Source organism: Thamnophis sirtalis, unplaced genomic scaffold (genome assembly GCF_051295495.1).
Source record: "Thamnophis sirtalis isolate CommonGarterSnake01/CBP01778 unplaced genomic scaffold, rThaSir2_p1.2 scaffold_2, whole genome shotgun sequence".
Lineage (NCBI taxonomy): Eukaryota > Metazoa > Chordata > Lepidosauria > Squamata > Natricidae > Thamnophis > Thamnophis sirtalis.
The window spans coordinates 95,634,526-95,656,181 of record NW_028261382.1 but is presented as its reverse complement, the minus strand read 5'-3'; the positions used below and the strand labels follow the sequence as shown (position 1 = coordinate 95,656,181).

General features: G+C 44.8%; 1 protein-coding gene across 1 annotated transcript in view; it reads left to right on the top strand.

Annotated features, from left to right (window-relative positions):
• Nucleotides 1–21,656, top strand: part of GRIK4 (glutamate ionotropic receptor kainate type subunit 4) — a 378,863-nt gene that overhangs the window by 348,494 nt on the left and 8,713 nt on the right. Inside the window, exons 13-17 of the mRNA XM_087706418.1 lie at nt 4,023–4,136; nt 11,575–11,684; nt 15,975–16,148; nt 19,351–19,516; nt 20,689–20,914. Of these exons, the coding sequence (XP_087562544.1) occupies nt 4,023–4,136; nt 11,575–11,684; nt 15,975–16,148; nt 19,351–19,516; nt 20,689–20,914 (790 nt within the window). The remainder of the gene's footprint in view (nt 1–4,022; nt 4,137–11,574; nt 11,685–15,974; nt 16,149–19,350; nt 19,517–20,688; nt 20,915–21,656) is intronic.

Below are 21,656 nucleotides of genomic sequence, written 5' to 3'. Positions count from 1 at the left end.
ATCCTCCGCAAGCTGCACTGGCTTCCCATTGGTCTCCGGACGCGCTTCAAGGTGCTAGTCATTACTTTTAAAGCCCTACATGGTTTAGGACCTGGTTACCTGAGAGACCGCCTCCTGCCATTCACCTCCCAACGACCAATAAGATCACACCGGTTGGGCCTCCTCTGGGTGCCGTCGACCGGACAATGCCGGCTGGTGGCCCCCCGAGGGAGGGCCTTCTCTGTAGCTGCACTGGGCCTGTGGAACGATCTACCCGTAGAGAGCCAGACCCTCACCACTGTCCCGGCCTTCCGTAAAGCAACCAAGACCTGGCTGTTCCGGCAGGCCTGGGGCTGTTGATTGATATCCAGCCCCACTTGACTGAATGGATGGTGTATTAATTTTAATAATTGTATCTTTTCTTAAATTTTTTAAATGCTTTTATCTTGCTTGAGAGCTGCCCAGAGTCCCAATGGGAGTGGGCGGCATACAAATTTTATTAAACTGAAACTGAAACTGAAACTTCTGAGCATATCTCAGTACACACCTCTACTTCATGAGCTCAAATAGCTCCCAATGGGCTTCTGGGTGTAATTCAAGGTGCAAATTATCACCTATAAAGCCATTCATGGCCAGGTTACTTATGGGACTGCCTGTCTCCAATTATCTCTGCCCATCCCACAAGATCTGAGATGGTGGCATTCTGGTCCTTTCTTTCAAAGAGTGTCCCCTGATGGGACCTGTAAAATGTGCCTTTTCTGTGAAAGCATCAGCCTTACGGAGGGTGCCTTCCAAGATTCGGATATTTCTGACCTTGCCAATCTTATTTTTAAGTCATTAAAGACAAACATCTGGGCCAAGATGCCAGGCAAACTTTCTTTAGAGAAAGGGCTGTCTGGATTATGAAACACCCCAATTGTGATACTTGTTTTTGGCTATAATTTAGTCAGATGTTAGCTGCCCAGAATCACATGGGGAGCGGGTGACCATAAAAATTGAGAATAGGGGGAAGACCATATTGAGGAGAGAGAGAGAGAGAGAGAGAGACAGAGACAGAGACAGAGACAGAGACAGAGAGAGAGAGAGAGAGAGAGAGAGAGAGAGAGAGAGAGAGAGAGAGGATATGACATGCATTATGTTACAGAAGAACTAAGGTAAATGTTCCTCTCGCACATATGTGCTAGTCACTCCTGACTCTAGGAGGCAATGCTCATCTCCGTTTCAAAGCCGAAGAGCCAGCGCTGTCCGAAGACGTCTCCATGGTCATATGGCCAGCATGACTTAACCCCAAAGGTGCATGGAACACTGTTACCTTCCCACCAAAGGTGGTTCCTATTTTTCCACTTTCGAACTGCTAGGTTGGCAGAAGCTGGGACAAGTAACAGGAGCTCACTCCGTTACGCTGCGCTAGGGATTCGAACCGCTGAACTGCCGACCTTTCTAATTGACAAACTCAGCTTCTTAACCATTGTCCCTTACAGAAGAACTAGATACCACAAATTACAAGATCTCCCAGACTTTGACGTACTTGTCAGAGATTTGCAACTTGGGTTATGAATCATGAGTGATAAATCCCTATATATTACTTATACAAGTTCCTCTACAACAGGGAACTTACCAACCAGGAGATGTAAAGGACAAGAGTAGGATATTCTTCTTCTTGGGCCATATCCATCATCAGACGTTGGTGATCATGTTGGTGATCTTATTTTTTTTTAATCAAAATGTGCTGCTGAGTTTTGTCCAAACCGGTCCCTTAGATTTTGAAGCCATGATGTTCTTCTTCTGCCTGGATCTCGTTTTGCCGTCAATCTTTCCCTGGAGGATTACGTAAGGGTAGGATAAGTACAGATCAGGAGTGGGTTCCAGCAGGCACTGCTGCTCGTTCGCTCGTGGGCACTTGCACACTTGATGAGCGCTGCATATTTATTGCACATCCTCAGTGCAATAAAAATTGTTTTGCTCATGCGCAGAAGCAAAAAAGAAGATGGCAGTGCCCAGAAGAACCAGTTCGGGGGCGTCACTGCCGGTTCCAGTGACCAAGGCCAGCAAACCACTACCAGTTCAGCCAAACTGGGCCGAAGTGGTAGAAACCCACCACTGGTACCAATCATTTGAGGGAGGCAATGAAAGAGCTTCCTCCCTTGGAAATAATACCAATGTGAAAGCTTGCTTCTGTTTGAGTTCCTTTAAATAAACACCACTATCCCTCTCAAAGAGCAATTCCGTGACATTAAAGAAGACCAGAGGTGATAAAAGTCACATTTAAAATGAAAATCCTTCTCCAAGTTACATAGGTGAGTTTTAATAATAATAATAATAATTTGTAGCATGGCACGGCTCGCTCTGATATCTTATCAAGGTTGCCGCATCTCCCCTTCCGTTTAAATACGAAGAAAGGGGGAAGGCCCGTCCTTTGTTTATGGCTGTTTCTGCAGCCGTGTGTTCTTTTAAGTAAAAGGTGTTGCAGCCGAGCTTCCATTTGCAAAATGCCAGCGGTGATGGATGGTGGCTTCGTTCCTGGAAAGATACGATCTTCCAAGAATAAAGCTCTGAATCAGGACCACGGAGAGCTCCCTACAGTACCCTCTTCTGGTTTGCTAGTTCTTCTTCTTCTTCGGGCTTCAGTCCTACTTTTGCTCAAGATGATGTACATACCACTCTCTTCCCCAGTTTTTGCATAAAAGATTAACCCTACGAATTGGAATGGCTGAGAGGGACTGGCTGAAAATCATCCAGGGAGTTAGTTAATTGCTTTCTTTCTTTCTTTCTTTCTTTCTTTCTTTCTTTCTTTCTTTCTTTCTTTCTTTCTTGCTTGCTTGCTTGCTTGCTTGCTTGCTTGCTTGCTTGCTTGCTTGCTTGCTTGCTTTCTTGCTTTCTTGCTTTCTTTCTTGCTTTCTTTCTTGCTTTCTTTCTTGCTTTTCTGTCTCTCTATCTATCTATCTATCTATCTATCTATCTATCTATCTATCTATCTATCTATCTATCTCCTCCTAGTATAAAAAAAAAGAAGAATTAGAAGTGACATGATAACAGTATTCCAGTATTTGAGGCCTGCCACAAAGAAGAGGGAGTCAAGCTATTGGTCACCACGATGTAGAAAAGATGTGGAGACTCTAGAAAGAGTGCAGAGAAGAGCAACAAAGAGGATTAGGGGACTGGAGGCTAAAACATATGAGGAACAGTTGCAGGAACTGGGTATGTCTAGTTTAATGAAAAGGAGGACTAGGGGAGACATGATAGCAATCTTCCAATATCTCAGGGGTTGCCACAAAGAAGAGGGAGTCAAACTATTCTCCAAGGCACCTGAGGGTAGAACAAGAAGCAATGGGTGGAAACTAATCAAGGAGAGAACTAAGGAGAAATTTCCTGAAAGTTAGAATAATTAATCAGTGGAACAGAAGTTGCCTCCAGAATTTGTGAATGCCCCAATACTGGAAGTCTTTAAGAAGATGTTGGATAGCCATTTGTCTGAAACGGTATAGGGTTTCCTGCCTAGGCAGAGGGTTGGACTAGAAGATCTCCAAGGTCCCTTCCAACTCTGCTGTTGTATTGTATTATATTGTATTGTATTGTATTGTGTTGTATTCTACAAAACACCAGAGGGCAGGACAAGAAACAATGGTTGGAAACTAATCAAAGAGAGAAGCAACTTGGAATTAAGGAGAAACTTCCTAACCATGAGGACTCTCTATTACTCTATTCCTCTTTCTGTCTAACTCTTTCTCTTTCTTTCTCTCTCTCTACACACACACACACACACAGAGGGGAGGAGAGGGAGGGAGGGAGGGAGGGAGGGAGGGAGGGAGAGAGAGAGAGAGAGAGAGAGAGAGAGAGAGAGAGAGAGAGAGAGAGAGAGAGAGAGAGAGAACCAATACCATAAAGAATATATTTCACTGATGTCACCCTATTCCTTCTTCCTTAGGCAAAACTTCCAAGAGAATAAATTCTTTAGAAATCAGACGTGTCAGATTTCTTCACCGCTCCCCGCAAACCCCATCCGGGGCCACTGGTATTGATCCCCCTCTATGCTTCCTTTTCAGAAAGCTGATTTGGCCGTGGCTGGCTTGACCATTACAGCCGAGCGAGAGAAGGTGATTGATTTCTCAAAGCCCTTCATGACTCTGGGGATTAGCATCCTCTATCGTGTTCACCTGGTAAGAGACATCAATTTCAAAGCGTTTGCGCGTTGAAGGAAATATGCATACAAATGTTGTATGAAGCAATAGCTGGGTGGAATTGTCTACCCATAGAAAAAAGGAAAAAAGAAACCCCCCCCCCAAACCCACTCTTTTTGTTTTCTTACTGCATTATTCTGATGTTATTTGAGTGGTGCGGTGGCCTAGAGGGGGAGCTCTCACCTCACAGTCAGAGGGCAGTGAGTTCGATCCTAGGTAAAGACTGATATTTCTCTCTCTAGGGCACACTGAGAATGTATCTGCTGGGGAAAAAATACTCCACATTGGCAACAGGAATAGCATCTGGCCACTAAACACTCATCTCCATTCAGTTGCCCAGACTCCACCCCTCAAGGGATTATGGGGTCGTTAGAAGAAGCAAATGATGATTCCGATGTTATTTAAAGCATCGAAATTAGCTCAAGCCGAGGATTTTATGAGGCCCAAACATGAATCAAGAGACTTTTTTTTATATACCGTGCCAGATATTGTCTGCTTTTTTTTTAAAATTAACGTTGTAGGAAAATTAGAAATTTCACTCATTATGAAACTCAACAATCAGAAATTAAGATTCTGTAGTGGAATATCAAAGCTGGTGGCAGGAGCTAATTCATTTTGGCTGATTTAGAAGAAACGTTAATCGGGGTCAGCCTTGATTAGGACTCGAGTGGGATATCACCTGGGCCCGCCGAGGCTGGAGACTTAACGAGAAATCAAAATAATCCCCTGAGAGTTTCCAAGAGCCTAGCTGGACTCAACAGAACCTTTACCTTTCGGAATCCAAGCTACCTTTCATGGTAATATTTGTATTTTGTATTTTATTATTTGTATGCCGCCCTTCTCCGGGAGGGCTCAGGGCGGCGAACAATTCAAAGGGGGAAAAAAAGGGGGGGGACATAAAAGACAAAATACAAATAGTAAAAGTAGGCAACAGTCGCACAACCATACATGTCGAGAGGGGAGGGAACTCATCACCCCCAGGCCTGCCGGCAAAGCCAGGTTTTGATGGCTTTTCGGAAGGCCTGGAGAGAGGTGAGGGTCCGAATCCCTGCGGGGAGTTCATCCCAGAGGGCCGGAGCTGCCACAGAGAAGGCCCTCCCCCTGGTAATAGCCAGGTGGCATTGGCTGGTAGATGGCACCCGGAGGAGGCCAACCCTGTGAGATCTAATGGGTCTGTGGGAGGTAATTGGCAGCAGGCGGTCTCTCAAGTACCCAGATCCAGTACCCAGATTAATATTATTAATAATAATCATAACAACAACAACAACAACAACAACAACAACCTCTATTCTGTGACGTATGAATTATTTGCTCTTTACAAAGGAGTGTGGATAATGATATGGCCCACTAGTGGCCCGCAGAGCTGGCAGCAGATTAGGACAGTGGGGAGGTTGGGGAGCGACATGGGCCAGTCCTGGAGTCTGGGGAAGGCTCTGATGAGGGCTCTGTGTCAGAGGCAGAGAGGGGGACAGAGCCATATGCCAGTTATCAGCTGCCTTCGGAGTCAGACATCAGTGAGGCAGAACAGCTGGAGCCTGTTCCCAGTGTGCGCATGCGCAGAGCTGCCAGACGAAGGGAACAGCTAAAGAACAGAGGTCCACTTGGAAGTAAGGCAACAGGTGGAGGATGAACGGCCCCTCCCAGAGGAAATAAAAGACGAGCGAAAGGGGAGTGGAGTTTGCAGGAGACCATTAGTTCGCTTAATTGGTTCGTGACTCTCCGAGACTCCTTGCCAAGTTTTGCAGAGATCGGCCTGTCAGCTCTCCAAGCCAGAGAAGGTCTGTGACTGTAAATCCTCCCTTGAAAGACTTTGCTGGATGTGAATGAACAGAACTCACGTCAAATTAATAAAAGGGGGTTTGGTCAGGACAAGGAGTTTGCATCATGCTCTTGGGAAGCCTCGGTCAGAACAGATGATTCCCTTCTAGCAGTGATGTGTTCTCCTTCCAGACGTTCACTAAGAGTAGAAGAAGGAAAAGATTGCTTTGGTTACCTTCAGGAGAATGTGATTCATGGGTAGGAGGGTTTCCTAGTTTCTATAAAGTTGCGTTCTTGGACGATGCTCATTGACAAATGTTTAAGCTTCTATCAGAACCTCAGCTTTTAGCCTACATCGGGGGTGTCAAACTTAAGGCCTGGGGGCCAGATCCAGCCCACAGGATGCTCAGATCTGGCCAGTGGGGCCTCCCTGGAAACAGCGAAGGATTGGCCCACGGTGTCTCTGCAAGCGAAAACGGAACTCCGTTTTTGCTGGCAGAGGGCTGCAGGAGGCTGTTGCAGCCAAAAACGGAGCCCGGGAGCCCTTTTTCTCTGGCAGTGCTTAGGCCACCATAGGTGCCCCTGACATGAATGATGGAGAGTTGGCCACACTCACCCTGAACACGCCCTCCAGTGGTGGGTTTCAAAAATTGTTCGAACCTACTCTGTGGGTGTGGCCTCCTTTGTGGGAGTGGCTTGCCACCCATGTGACCGGATGGGAGTGGCTTGCCGCCCATGTGACCGGATATGAAGATGCCGACGACACTTGTCAGAACCACCTTAAATTACCTCACACACAGCACTGGCATGCATAAGAATAGGATGTAAACTTGTTTCTTAAAAGGCATCTTTGGTTTGCGTTAAAACAACTTCAACACACGCAATGTTCTGATTGCACCACAAACGCAGTAGTCATCCTTACCTTTCACAGAGGCACTGAGTTTTATAAATATGAGCATGATAGTGTAGAATAATCACCTCCAAGGACCAGTGGTGGGTTTCAAAAATTTTTGGAACCTCTTCTGTAGGTGTCGCCTGCTTTCCGGGTCCACTGGTGGAACCTCTTCTAACCGGTTCAGTAGATTTGACGAACCGGTTCTACTGAATAGGTGTGAACTGGTAGGAACCCACCTCTGATGCCCTCCCACCCCCCAGGTCAAACACAACTCTGATGCAGCCTTCAATGAGATAAAGTTTGACACCCTTGGCCTACATGTTCCTTTTGCCATTTGTGAGCTTTTCATCTGTGAAACTTTTGTCACCGTGCCCCAACTAGACGCCTTCCAGTTTTATGGGACTAGAACTCCCACATTTCTCCATTAGGGAGGACAAGCCGGAGAAACTCCTTTAGACAAATGTTCAGCATCTTCCCCCTCTGAACTATAACAATATTTTATCCCAGACTGGTGGTGTTTCTATCTCTTAATCCCTGTGCAAAAATCAGATGGCCGATCTCTTTTGTCAGACACAAGCCCAGATGGATGCTAATTCTGGATTTGCCCTTGGGATTGAGAAAGTGTCAGGAAAAAAAACCCAGTAATTTCCTCACTCAAACTTCTTCTATTTAAAAAGTTTTAATGAGAGGAAAGAGTGGACAGATCTCAGAAAAAAGGCAGAAAAAGAAAAGGAAACTTGTAAATTTAGTTCCCCTTAGATTGGGTTTCCCTTGCCCCCATCCTATTGTGCTAAACTATTAGTTGTTCTCAGTCAGCGGTGGGATTCAATTTTTTTTACTACCGGTTCTGTGGGTGTGGCTTGGTGGGCATGGCAGGGGAAGGATACTGCAAAATTTCCATTCCCTCCCCAGTCCAGGGGAAGGATACTGTAAAATTTCTATTTCCTCCCCACTCCAGGGGAAGGATACTGCAAAATCTCCATTCCCTCCTCACTCCAGGGGAAGGATACTGCAAAATCCCCATTCCCTCCTCACTCCAGGGAAAGGATACTGCAAAATCCCCATTCCCTCCTCACTCCAGGGGAAGGATACTGCAAATTTTCCATTCCCTCCCCACTCCAGGGGAAGGATACTGCAAAATTTCCATTCCCTCCCCACTCCAGGGAAAGGATACTGCAAAATCCCCATTCCCTCCCCACTCCAGGGAAATGATACTACAAAATCCCCATTCCCTTTCCCTCCAGGGGAAGGATACTGCAAAATCCCCATTCCCTCCTCACTCCAGGGAAGGGATACTGCAAAATTTCCATTCCCTCCCCACTCCAGGGAAAGGATACTACAAAATCCCCATTCCCTCCCCACTCCAGGGAAAGGATACTACAAAATCCCCATTCCCTTTCCCTCCAGGGGAAGGATACTGCAAAATCCCCATTCCCTCCCCACTCCTGGGGGAAGGATACTGCAAGGCCAAGCCTGTGAGATCGAATCGTTCTTTGGGAGGTAATTGGCAGGAGGCGGTCTCTCAGGTACCCAGGTCCGATGCCATGCAGGGCTTTATAAGTAGCACCTTGAAGCGTGTCCAGAGACCAATGGGTAGCCAGTGCAGCTCACGGAAGATAGGTGTAACGTGGGTGTACCTGGGTGCACCCACAATCGCTCGCGTGGCTGCATTCTGGACTAGCTGAAGTCTTCGAACACTCTTCAAGGGCAGCCCCATGTAGAGCGTGTTAAAGTAATCATGACACCTCAATCTGTGAGCTGAGCTGTGAGCCGCCCTGAGTCCCTTTCAGGGAAAAGGGCAGCATACAAATAAAATAAAACGAAAACGAATCCTTCTTTTCTCTAGACTAGCCAAACTCAAATCCTCCAACCATTCTTCATACATTTTAGTCTCCGGGCCTTCATTTTAGTTGCTCTTCTATGGGCTTTTTCCAGCGTCTCAACCTGTTTTTGTAACATATTGAGTAATTAAAAGGGTAAATATTAATTTAGCACAAGAAGGCTTGAAAATTCATTACAATAGTCAAGAGCCGCTTTAAGGAGCAGCAGATGAAAACAGCGCTCAGCACCCATCTGTGCTTCTTCTCTTCATATTCCAGCACGGGAAACGGCAGCTGACGTTGTGTTTAATCTACGGTTTCCATCAAAAACTTCTTAACAAATAACTGCAGGAATATTTCCAGCCTGTTCAACTGGCATTTCTCTCTCTTTTTGTAAAAAAAAAGTTTTGTTTTAATTGAATAAACATTAAAATATTGGACATAGAGCGAGCTTTCTGGCTTTGTCAGTTCCATACATATTTTAACATAACAACAAATACAGTTTCTACTTATCGTACATAGCTATTTTGATCTTATCGACATATCCCTTATCCTCCTTTATATATTTATCTATCTACCTCAAAATATTCTGCTTCGACTCCTTTTCCTCATTTCCAAGCATTGATACACTTTGTTCCAAATTTCATAATATTCTGTCTCATCTCTGTTTTTGATTTCTAGTGTCAGACTGTCCATTTCTGCACAGATCAAAATAGCAATAGCAATAGCAGTCAGACTTATATACCGCTTCATAGGGCTTTCAGCCATCTCTAAGCGGTTTACAGAGTCACATATGCTAAAAAGATTCTAAAGCCAAGTTGCATTCCCAACGCTGCGGAGATGGATTCTCATTCATTTTTGCTAACCTCGTGGGAGGGAGGGGCCCCCTATGAAAAAAACATTTTGTACAAGTTTTCTTTATACGAAGTTGCTCCACCGGCATTTCTCCACCTCCCATCTCCTCCCCGTTGAGATGACATTTGGCTTCCATCTTCTATCACATCTTTTCTCAGTCCCCAGACCCGGCTTGCCTGTAAATCCCCCCCCCTCCCCGTTACACACACACACACAAACACACACAGAGAGGCTTCATCACAAATAACTGCAAATGGCAGGTTCAAATGGGCCTGTCATTTGCCTCAATTTCATGTGTTGCAATTTAATCAAGTGTGGCTTTCTGACACAGGGACTCTAATAGGAGGGCCGGCTGTTGACCTGCTGTTAAAATCACAGCTTTCTTCCTCTCCCCTTCCGTTCAAACTAATGGAATATAGTGGAGTGGGGTCATTAAATAAGGCCATGGGACGCTGGGGTTTTGGCACACAAGGTCAGCTGGGAGAGGAGGGTAGGACAGGTGAGACGGCTGCTGCGTTTTCCAAACGGTGAGTCTTTCTGCGGCCTTTCTAAGATGCTCACGTCAGTTTGGTGGGGCGTGGCTAGACAGGGGAGGGCATATGACTGAATGGGCATCAGAGGTGGGTTCCTACCAGTTCGCACCTATTCGCTAGAACCGGTTCGTCAAACCGGTTAGAAGAGGTTCCACCAGTGGACCCAGAAAGCAGGCCACACCTACAGAAGAGGTTCCAAAATTTTTTGAAACCCACCACTGGTCCTTGGATATGATTATTCTACACTATCATGCTCCTATTTATAAAACTCAGTGCCTCTGTGAAAGGTAAGGATGACTACTGCGTTTGTGGTGCAATCAGAACATTGCGTGTGTTGAAGTTGTTTTAACGCAAACCAAAGATGCCTTTTAAAAAACAAGTTGACATCATATTCTTATGCATACCAGGGCTGTGTGTGAGGTAATTTAAGGTGGTTCTGACAAGCGTCGTCGGCATCTTCATATCCGGTCACATGGGTGGCAAGCCTCTCCCATCCGGTCACATGGGCGGCAAGCCACTCCCACAAAGGAGGCCACACCCACAGAGTAGGTTCGAACAATTTTTGAAACCCACCACTGATGGGCGTGGCCCACTTGACGTCACTCACGCATACTCGGTCACATGACACCCACCCTCACCAAGCCATGCCCACCGAAATGGTGGCGAAAAGTTTCAACACGGCTAAGGGAACACTTGCAAACTATCCAATAAGAAGCAGGGCTGGGGGAAAGCAAAAATGCCCCCGTTTTTGCAAAAAAAATGGGCTGTTTTTTGCAAAATCAGAGTCATTTTTCCCTTCCCCCAGCCCTGCTGAAGCCTGCAGAGGGCTTCTGGAGGCTGGGGGGGGGGGGCAAAAACGCCTTTGTTTTGCGAAAAACGGCCCATCTCTGGCACCTCTCTGGGACTGGCCTTCACACACCATTAAAAAAGAGGGAAAAAATTAAAAAAATTCCAATGAAGATTGTTCTGCGCATGTGCAGAACAGAAAACAAAGATGGCAGCGCCCAGGATGGAACCGGTACAGTCACGTGTCCAGCCTAGTTACTACCAGAAAGGTCGGCAATTCGGCGGTTCGAATCCCTAGCGCCGTGTAACGGAGTGAGCTCCCGTTACTTGTCCCAGCTTCTGCCAACCTAGCAGTTCGAAAGCACGTTAAGAAATGCAAGTAGAAAAAACAGGGACCACCTTTGGTGGGAAGGTAAGAGTGTTCCATGCACCTTTGGTGTTGAGTCATGCCGTCCATGTGACCACGGAGACGTCTTCAGACAGCACTGGCTCTTCGGCTTTGAAACGGAGATGAGCACCCTAGAGTCGGGAACGACTAGCACAGATGTGCGAGGGGAGCCATTACCTTTAGCTCAGACAATTTGCACGGCAGATGTGTTACCACCAGATCGGGAATCCCAAACTAACCTACCTGAGCTAATCTATCCTGTCCATTCTAGCCTAGCGGTTTCTGCAGTCAATCTCTGTCTTGTACAACAAAGGTTTGTTTTTAAACACGTATGAAAGTCATAAGAACTGAATTGTGGTGATGATGATTATCTCTGTCTTAGGGGCGCAAACCTGGCTATTTCTCGTTTCTGGATCCGTTTTCTCCCGGGGTTTGGCTCTTCATGTTACTTGCCTATCTTGCAGTCAGCTGTATCCTCTTCTTGGTGGCCAGGTATAGTTCATTCTTCATTCTATGTCTATTCCCCGTCCTCACAGTGACACTTACTGGCAGCTTCTAGGAAGTACATGGAGGAATCTAATGTGGGTTGCTTTGTACCATGGCTGGTGAGGGAGGGAGGGATGGATGGATGGATGGATGGATGGATGGATGGATGGATGGATGCAGAGGTGGGTTCCTATCAGTTCACACCAGTTCGGTAGAACTGGTTCATCAAATCTACTAAACCGGTTAGAAGAGGTTCCACCAGAAAGCAGGCCACACCTACAGAAGAGGTTCCAAAATTTTTTGAAACCCACCACTCTCTCTCTCTCACACACACACACACACAGACAGAGAGAGAGAAAGTGAAAGAGAAAGAAAGGAAGAAAGAAAAAAGAAAAAAGGAAAAAAGAAAGAAAAAGTGAGAGAGAGAGATGAAAGAAAAAAAGGAAAAAGGGACAGAGAGACAAAAGGAAGGAAAGAGAGAGAGAGAGAGAAAGAAAACACATGGCCGGTAAGCCACTCCCACCAGGTCACATGGCCGGCAAGCCACTCCCACAAAGGAGGCCACACCCACAGAGTAGGTTCGAAAAAATTTTGAAACCTACCACTGGATGGATGGATGGATGGATGGATGGATGGATGGATGGATGGAGAGGATGTTTATGTCTATTGATTTTCCAATCACCTCCAGGAAACACCACAGTTTAGAGTTTAGAGTTTTATTGATTTGTATGCCGCCCACTCCCGAAGGACTCCGGGCGGCTTACAATAAAACAAGGGAGGGGGATAATACACAAACAACATATTAAAATATACAACAGTCACAATTTCCGAGGGGCTGGATATTTCGAGAGCCCCCCGACCTGCTGGAGCAGCCAGGACTTAATGGCTTTGCGGAGGGCCAGGAGGGTAGTAAGGGTCCGGATCTCCACGGGGAGATCGTTCCAGATCGTTCTGGCAGGAGGTCACCAGGAGTCTCTTTTAAGTTGAGTTCAACTCCTGTGTTTATTTATTTCCTACCCTCCCTTCAGGAGCTCAAGGTGGCATGTCCTAGTAATGCTCCCTCCTATTTTTCCCCACATCAGTTCAGTGCGGTAGGTTGGACCAAGAAAGAGTGATCACTTGAGATCCGTGATGGTGAACCTATGCCACGGGTGCCAGAGGGGGCATGCAGAGCCCTCCCTGTGCTGCTTTTCTGGTTTCCAGTGCGCACACGTGTGCCAACCAGATATTCTTCGTAGGTGGCAGAGCACCTGAAAACAGCAGTTGTGTTATGAGTGTACTACGCTTACGAGTGACCAGAGGTGGGTTCCTACCAGTTCACACCTATTCGGTAGAACCAGTTCGTCAAATCTACCAAACCGGTTAGAAGAGGTTCCACCAGTGGACCCGGAAAGCAGGCCACACCTACAGAAGAGGTTCCCAAAAATTTTTGAAACCCACCACTGCGAGTGACGTAAGCATAGTACATAAAATTATCTGCTACAGCGTCCTACCTGTCAATGACTACTTCCGCTTCAACCACAACAATACACCAGCACACAATAGATGCAAACTCGATTGCAGAAAATACGACTTATAAACTGGGAAGCTTTCCATTAAAAGCACCATAGGCCACCAGACATTAATTCACTAGCCTTTACTGTAAAAGTGTGTGTGTGGGGGGGGAGAGAAATCACCCAGATATCAGGTTTAAAATTATTAGATTTCTAATGATCTAGATGCCAGAGTGCACTGTAACAACATTGCCAAAATGGAGTTGTTAACCTAATCTTGCATAGCTCCTTCTCTGGGTATATTGTACTGCTAACTAGAGCATGCAAAACCTTTGCTAGACCAATCCTCGAATACAGCTCATCTGTCTGGAACCCGCACTGCGTATCGGACATTAATACAATTGAGCGAGTCCAGAGGTATTTCATGAGAAGAGTCCTCCACTCCTCTGCTCGCAACAGAATCCCTTATGCCACCAGGCTTCAAATTTGGGGGTTAGGCAACTTAGAACTATGTCGCCTTCGGTTTGACATTAAGCTTAGTACATAAAATTGTTTGCTACAATGACCTACCTGTTAATGACTACTTCAGCTTCAATCACAACAATACAAGAGCATCCAATAGATACAAACTCAAGGTGAACAGCTCCAAACTCAATTGCGGAAATTATGACTTCAGCAACAGAGTGGTCAACGCCTGGAATGCTCTACCTGACTCTGTTGTCATATCCTCAAACCCCCATAACTTTAGCCTTAAACTGTCTACTGTCAACCTCACCCCATTCCTAAGAGGTCTGTAAGGAACCGTGCATTAACGCACCAATGTGCCTACCGTCCCTGTCCTCATGTTTCCTTTTATTCGTATCCATTTCATGTATTCAAAACCATGTTTACACTTACAGACGTTATCTAATGCATGCTTGATGAAATAAAATAAAATGAATAAATACATCTAAGGCTTAGATCATAAATGAGTTGTTATTTCAAATATAAGAACTCACATTATTTCTAAAAAAGAACAAAATGCAAATCTTAACCTTTGATCAATTAAAACAGAAGACAGTATGTCCTATGTTATCTTCAACATGAATTAGGAACATATTACCATTTAAGGTGGACCTGTGAGGAGGCTAAATTTTTTTAGAAAAGGATCAAAAATTGGCTGGAGGCAATAACAGGGGTTAAAATAGAATGGAAACCTGAAGTTTTTTTATTAGGAATAATGTCTGTGAAATACAAAAAATAAATCAGTATTTAATACTACATATAATTACGGCGACAAGGATTGCCTTTGCCCAGAAATGGAAAAACAAATTAATTCCAAGCGAAGATGAAATAATAAGAAAGGTTATGGATTGTGCTGAAATGGACAAACTAACTAAAGAAATCCAGGGAAAAGAAGAATCAGAATTCTACCAGATATGGGATAAATGGTATAGGTGGATGGAGGAAAGAGACAAGAATCAATGAAGGAATATAACAAAACTCAAAAAATAATAGTTATGAATAAAATAAGAGGGTTAAGAATGGTGAAATCCAAATGAAACACAATAGAAGGGGAAATAATATAAGGTGAGTGGTATCGATTGATAATTGCTATTAGAAAGAACAGGAAGCTCCTGTTCGTATTGTATTGTGTAAATGTGGTGTACGTCTAAGTTTTGTTTGTGTGTATTTTACATATTTGTTAATAAAAAAAGAACTATTAGTAAACATACAGCCTCATTCTAAAGGTGAGTCCAGAGCACTGTAGTATAATTTGTTTTTTATTTGACAAGCATCCAGAATTTCTGAAAATTAGGGTAGGGGGAATCTAAGAAGGTTAAATCTAAGTTTTCGGAAAGGCAGACCCTACTTGTGTGTGATTGTGCTGTATTGTAACTCTTTCCTGCAACCTATTTTGGGTAGAAATAGAATTTTCTGACTCTCACTGTTGCAGTTCTTTCCAATCAAAACAGGATCATGTCGCTTCGGTTTCCGCAAGAGACGCCACAGATTTTTCACTCTTTGTAGATGCATATGAAGGCTACAAAGATGTAATGCTGGTCACCTTTGGGGGTCTTTTAGTGCAGCTGAAACTGTCAGATTCATGAGTTCATACAGGTTTACAGCAACACACAGGATTTGAAGCCACTTACAACACAGTTGGAGCCTGTCGGCACAAAGATACGGCTGCTCCGGATATGTTTTCTGAACGCGTCTGCCATCAATGACACGGGGCTTCAGATAACAGATACCCAGTGTCAGGGGGATGACCAAGAGCGGGGCGGGAATCTTACTTCTGCCAAACAATACCCCTGAGTCAGTGGTGGGTTCCTACCAGTTCGGCCCAGTTCGACCGAACTGATAGCAGTATGGCTGCTTGGGCTGCTGGAACCGGCAGCGACCCAGGCCTGCCACGCCCCCGAACCGGTTCCCCGGTTTCTTCTGCCGTCACGGGCATTTTTCTGCGCATGCGTAGAACAGTTTTCAGTCAACTGCACATGTGCAGCAATAATCCCTGCTGGGCTCTGAATTGTGGTCAAGGAGAATTAAATCAGAGAGTTGCCAATCTGAGCCTTTCTCTTTCTTAAAGTTTGCTTTATTAAGAGGAAACAATTTCCACTCGGCTAAACAATTATCAAGAGGCAGGCAAAGGTGATAGATTCTGGTTGCAAATTGATCATAATCATATGAGATGCTATTCCAACAGCAAGCCTTCCTCTTGAGAAATGATGCGCCCAGGGGAATTCGACCACTCTTGCTTCTATGCCACCTTGTGTTTGCGTGCCAATGTAACCAGATGTGTTGTGTTTTGATCCTGCAGATTGACACCCTATGAGTGGTACAGCCCCCACCCTTGTTCCCAAGGGCAATGCAATCTACTGGTAAATCAGTATTCTCTGGGCAACAGCCTGTGGTTTCCTGTCGGTGGATTCATGCAACAGGGATCCACAATTGCCCCGCGAGCTTTGTCCACCCGCTGTGTCAGTGGAGTCTGGTAAGAAAATGAAAAACATGTTTCTTCTTGAGGTGGTTCCATAGAATCAGTGGTGGGTTGCAGACGGTACGCCCTGGTACGGGTGTACCGGATCCTGCCCAGAGTACCAAGTACTGTTCCAGTACGGTACTCCGGAGGACCCACCCACCCGCCCACACTCCTTACCTTTCTTTAAACTCTTCGGTGCTTCCACACATGCGCATGGCGCATACAGTGCCTGTGCAGTGCTCCACCAAGCAGCTGGAGCATCACAGAGGCTCACGGAGGTGTTGCTAGATGGTAAGATGCACGCACGCGCTGTGCATGCATGTGTGCATACTTTGCACGTTCATGTGGAGGACGCCGGGCTCCGTTGCAACCGAACAGGTTGCAACAGTATCCGGAACCCACCATTGCATAGAATGTTATCGACATGGATTATTGGGGGTGAGAGCTTTGGTAACGTCAATCAACCAATCAGGATAGAGCTGGAAGGAGACCCTGTTGTCAGGGTTCCGAGCGATGCCCTAATTAAATCATAAGTCTCAAGCCAAGATTCAAAAGAAATCCAGTTAGTCATTAGGAGTTTCATGTCGGCACGTTCCCATGTGAAGCCAGCTCTGACCCCACGTAATTTATTGCCCCAATCATGACCCTGTTTGCCCCACCGCCATGTGTCATCCATCACATTCGCCAATGGGGCAATTTTGAGGGTTGTAGAGATCATTCCCCTCCAGCCGCTGTAAGTAACCCTGGGATACAGCCGTGAGAGAGATAAGTCTGGAATGTGCATCTGTTTATTGCTGCCGTGCTGTTTCATCGGTTTCCCACCCGCCCCCTTTTCCTATGGCAACTCAAGAGCTGGCCAGGGATGCTTTGCCAGTTGACACCTGTACCATTTCAGACAAGTGACTGTCTAGTCTTTTCCTTAAAAACCTCCAGTGATGGAGCATCCACAACTTATGGTAGCAAGCAGTTCCACTGGTAAATTGTTTTCACAGTTAGGAAGTTTCTCCTTAATTCCAGATTGCTTCTCCCCTTGATTAGTTTCCATCCACTGTTTCTTGTCCTGTCCTCAGGTTCTTTGGAGAATAGCTTGACTCCCTCTTCTTTGTGGCAGCCTCTCAAACACTGGAATACTGCTGTCATGTCACCCCTAGTCCCCTTTTATTGTAATAGCAGTTAGCAATAGCAGTTCGACTTATATACCGCTTCATAGGGCTTTCAGCCCCCTCTAAGTGGTTTACAGAGTCAGCATATCGCCCCCACAGTCTGGGTCCTCATTTCACCCACCTCGGAAGGATGGAAGGCTGAGTCAACCTTGAGCCGGTGAGATTAGAACCGCCGAACTGCAGATAGCAGTCAGCTGAAGTGGCCTGCAGTACTGCACCCTAACCACTGCGCCACCTCGGCTCTGAGCCGCCCTGAGTCTCTTTTGAGAGTGGGCGGCATACAAAATTTAATAAATAAATAAATAAATAAATAAATAAATAAATAAATAAATAAATAAATAAATAAATTCTTCACGTTGGACTAGCCAAACCTAAATAATAGTGAAGACATCCGATAGAATAGCAAATGAAACACTTCGTGGCACTCTGGGTCCAAATATTCCCATGTTAATACATTTGGAGAAGCTTTATATACTCACGTTTCCCCACGATTAAGTGAACCCATTTTCCGTAATCCTTCAAGATTTTTTAAATTAAATTCTAAACAAAGCTATTAGTTCACCACGCTAGCATGAAATCCGATGATAAATTTGGTATCCCCCAGAGTTTGTTGGCATTAATGTTTTTGCTCTTAGTTGCAGATTGAATCTTGGGAATCTATGAGCAGCCGAGGGTAAAAAAAAAGGAGATAGATTAAAAACAGGTTTTCCTTCTAAGAAAAAAACCACGAAATTTCTTTTATGACATGGTTTTCTGGCTCTTAGCTAGAGTACAATATCTCTCTGTTCCAGTAGTTATGTAAAACTTAATCTCCACAACCGTTTGTTCTGTAATGCCCTTGGGTTTTGTTGATAATAAAAAAAAGCCAGAAACACCCTGAAACTTTAATAACAAAATAGTTTATGTGCAATAATAATTTGGGACCCAACGATCCCACTGATAGAAGAAACAAGTCTTGCACTGCTGCCTTATAGAGTAGAATAGGATAACAAAGTTGGAAAGGACCTTGAAGGTCATCTAGTCCAACCCCCTGCTTAGGCAGGAAACCCTACACCACTTCAGACAAATGGATATCCAACATCTTCTTTAAAAAATCCAATGTTGGAGCATTCACAACTTCTGGAGGCAAGTTGTTCCACTGATTAATTGTTCTCACTGTCAGGAAGTTTCTCCTCAGTTCTAAGTTGCTTCTCTCCTTGATTAGTTTCCACCCATTGCTTCTTGTTCTGCCCTCAGGTGCCATTGGAGAATAGTTTGACTCCCTCTTCTTTGTGGCAGCCCCTGAGATATTGGAACAGTGCTATCATGTCTCCCCTAGTCCTTCTTTTCATTAAACTAGCCACGCCCAGTTCCTGCAACCGTTCTTCATATGTTTTAGCCTCCAGTCTTCTAATCAACTTTGTTGCTCTTCTCTGCACTCTTTCTAGAGTCTCAACATCTTTTTACCTTGTGGTGACCAAAACTGGATGCAAGTGTGGCCTTACCAAGGCCTTATAAAGTGGTATTAACACTTCACGTGATCTTGATTCTATCCCTCTGTTGATGCAGCCTAGAACTGTGTTGGCTTTTTTGGCAGCTGCTGCACACGGCTGGCTCCTATTTAAATGGTTGTCCACTAGGACTCCAAGTTCCCTCTCACAGTTACTACTATTGAGCAAGTACCACCTATACTGTCCCTGTGCATTTAGTTTTTCTTGCCTAAATGTAGAACCTGGCTTTTTTCACCATTGAATTTCATTTTGTTAGATAGGGCCCAATGTTCACGTCTGTCAAGATCCTTCTGTATCTTGAGCCTTTCTTCTGGAGTGTTGGCTATTCCTGTCAGTTTGGTGTCATCTGTAAATTTGATGAGTTCCCCATTTATTTCCTCGTTCAAATCATTGATGAAAAAACAAGGCCCAAAACAGAGCCTTGGGCTACTCCACTGCATACTTCTACCCTTACCAGCTTCTGATACACAGAGGAAGTAGCATTAGATGAATAAAATTAGTTAAGTTGCAAGGCCCAGATCATTTCCATTGTGTCACTTGCTTCCTTTTCTTCCACTCAAGGTGGGCTTTTACCTTGATCATCATCTCCTCCTATACGGCTAACCTGGCGGCTTTTCTCACCGTGCAGCGCATGGACGTGCCCATTGAATCCGTCGACGATCTGGCTGACCAGACAGCTATTGAGTACGGCACAATCCACGGCGGCTCCAGCATGACATTTTTCCAAGTAAGCCTTTTGCTGACGGAGGTTCCGAGGCCAGAATTCAGGAATAGGAATAGGAATAGGAATAGGAATAGGAATAGGAATAGGAATAGGAAAAGGAATGGAATGGAATGGAATGGAATGGAATAGAATTAGAATTAGAATTAGAATAGAATAGAATAGAATAGAATAGAATAATATATACAATAAGAATGGAATAGAATAGAATAGAATGGACGGATGGAATGGAATGGAATAGAGAATGGAATGAAATGAAATGGAATTTAATGGAATGGAATGGAATGGAATGGAATAGAATGGAATAGAATAGAATAGAACATCAGAGAACAGAACAGAATAGAATAGAACAATTAGAACAGAATAGAATAGAATAATATATGCAGTAAGAATGGAATAGAATAGAATAGAATTAGAATACATTAGAATAAAATAGAAATAGAATAGAATAGAACACTTAGAACAGAATAGAATAGAATAATATATACAATAAGAATGGAATAGAATAGAATGGGCAGATGGAATAGCAGTTCGATTTATATACCGCTTCATAGGGCTTTCAGCCCTCTCTAAGCGGTTTACAGAGTCAGCATATTGCCCCCAACAATCCGGGTCCTCATTTTACCCACCTCGGAAGGATGGAAGGCTGAGTCAACCCTGAGCCAGTGAGATTTGAACAGCCGAACTGCAGAACTGCAGTCAGCTGAAGTAGCCTGCAGTGCTGCATTTAACCACTGTGCCACCTCGGCCCTTCCATGGAATGGAATAGAATAGAACAGAACAATATATGCAATAAGAATGGAATAGAATAGAATAGAATTAGAATAGATTAGAATAAAACAGAATAGAAATAGAAATAGAATAGAATTCCACAAATCTTCAAGGAGATAGGTAATAGGAAGGATGAGAAGAATGATAGCAATACAGTCTTACTCAATAGTTTGACAGTGTTGTAGGAATTAGTTGTCTAGCAGAATAATGGCATGTGGGAAACAACTGTCCTTGTGTTTAGTTGTTCTGGTGTGCAGTTGTTTTGAGGGTAGAAGTTGAAACAATTTATGCCCAGGATATGAGTGGTGTGAGATAAATAAATAATAAAGCCCACTTCTGGCTCTGTAGGAAGTCCTATCCGGTCGATCGCGGCGTTAGACTTCTCTCTGTTCTCTTGTTTTGTCAAGAACTCGCGGTACCAGACGTATCAGAGAATGTGGAATTACATGTATTCTAAGCAGCCGAGCGTCTTTGTTAAAAGCACGGAAGAAGGCATCGCCCGCGTGCTCAACTCCAACTATGCTTTCCTGCTGGAGTCCACCATGAACGAGTATTACCGCCAGCGCAATTGCAACCTCACCCAGGTCGGGGGCCTTCTGGACACCAAGGGCTACGGGATTGGCATGCCAGTCGGTAGGCAGCGAAGTGAAAACTCTAGCTATTCTGAGCTGTCTGCAGAGGTTCCGGGCACGAATAGATCCTTACAGACCCATAAAACATCAGAAGGCCCGTCACGTTTTTGGGAGCTCCGCCCCCAAAAAGAACTCGGTCAAGTTATTCCTTAGCCACACTGAATTGTCCGATGGCTTTGCTTGCTGCTTCTTTGAACCTCAGAAATAACCCATATATGAGAAACTGAACCTACTTAGTCTTATATGCACAGGTTTTATTGTAGGAAGAGGGACAAATAGGAACACATTCAAAGCAACGTAACACTGAGAATGTATTATGGAAAATGCATTTTTTTTTCATAATACAAAAGACTTCTAAGTTTTGGCAATAAATGAATTAAGACTTTCGGGAAATGTAGGAAATATCTTCGTTCTTCTGGAACGTGCTACAGCTTCAGAGTGTACTGTATTTTTCATAGTATAAGACGCACTTCCCCCCCCCCCACACAAAAGAGGGTGTACATTTGGGTGCATCTTATACACTGAATGTAGTACCGCTCACCTGCCGGGCCCCATCCTTTGACCTCTGCCTCCCAGCAATTTGCCTCCTTGCAGCAAACAGCCTGTTTCAGTTTCAGCTTCAGCACAACTTGATTAGCACAAGCAGCTGATTGTTGGTTGGATCGGCCTCCCAACCATCAGCTGTTTCAGGCTGCAGGGATTGCCATTGGCTATTGCCACCTCCACGCACCCTGTTTTTGGCC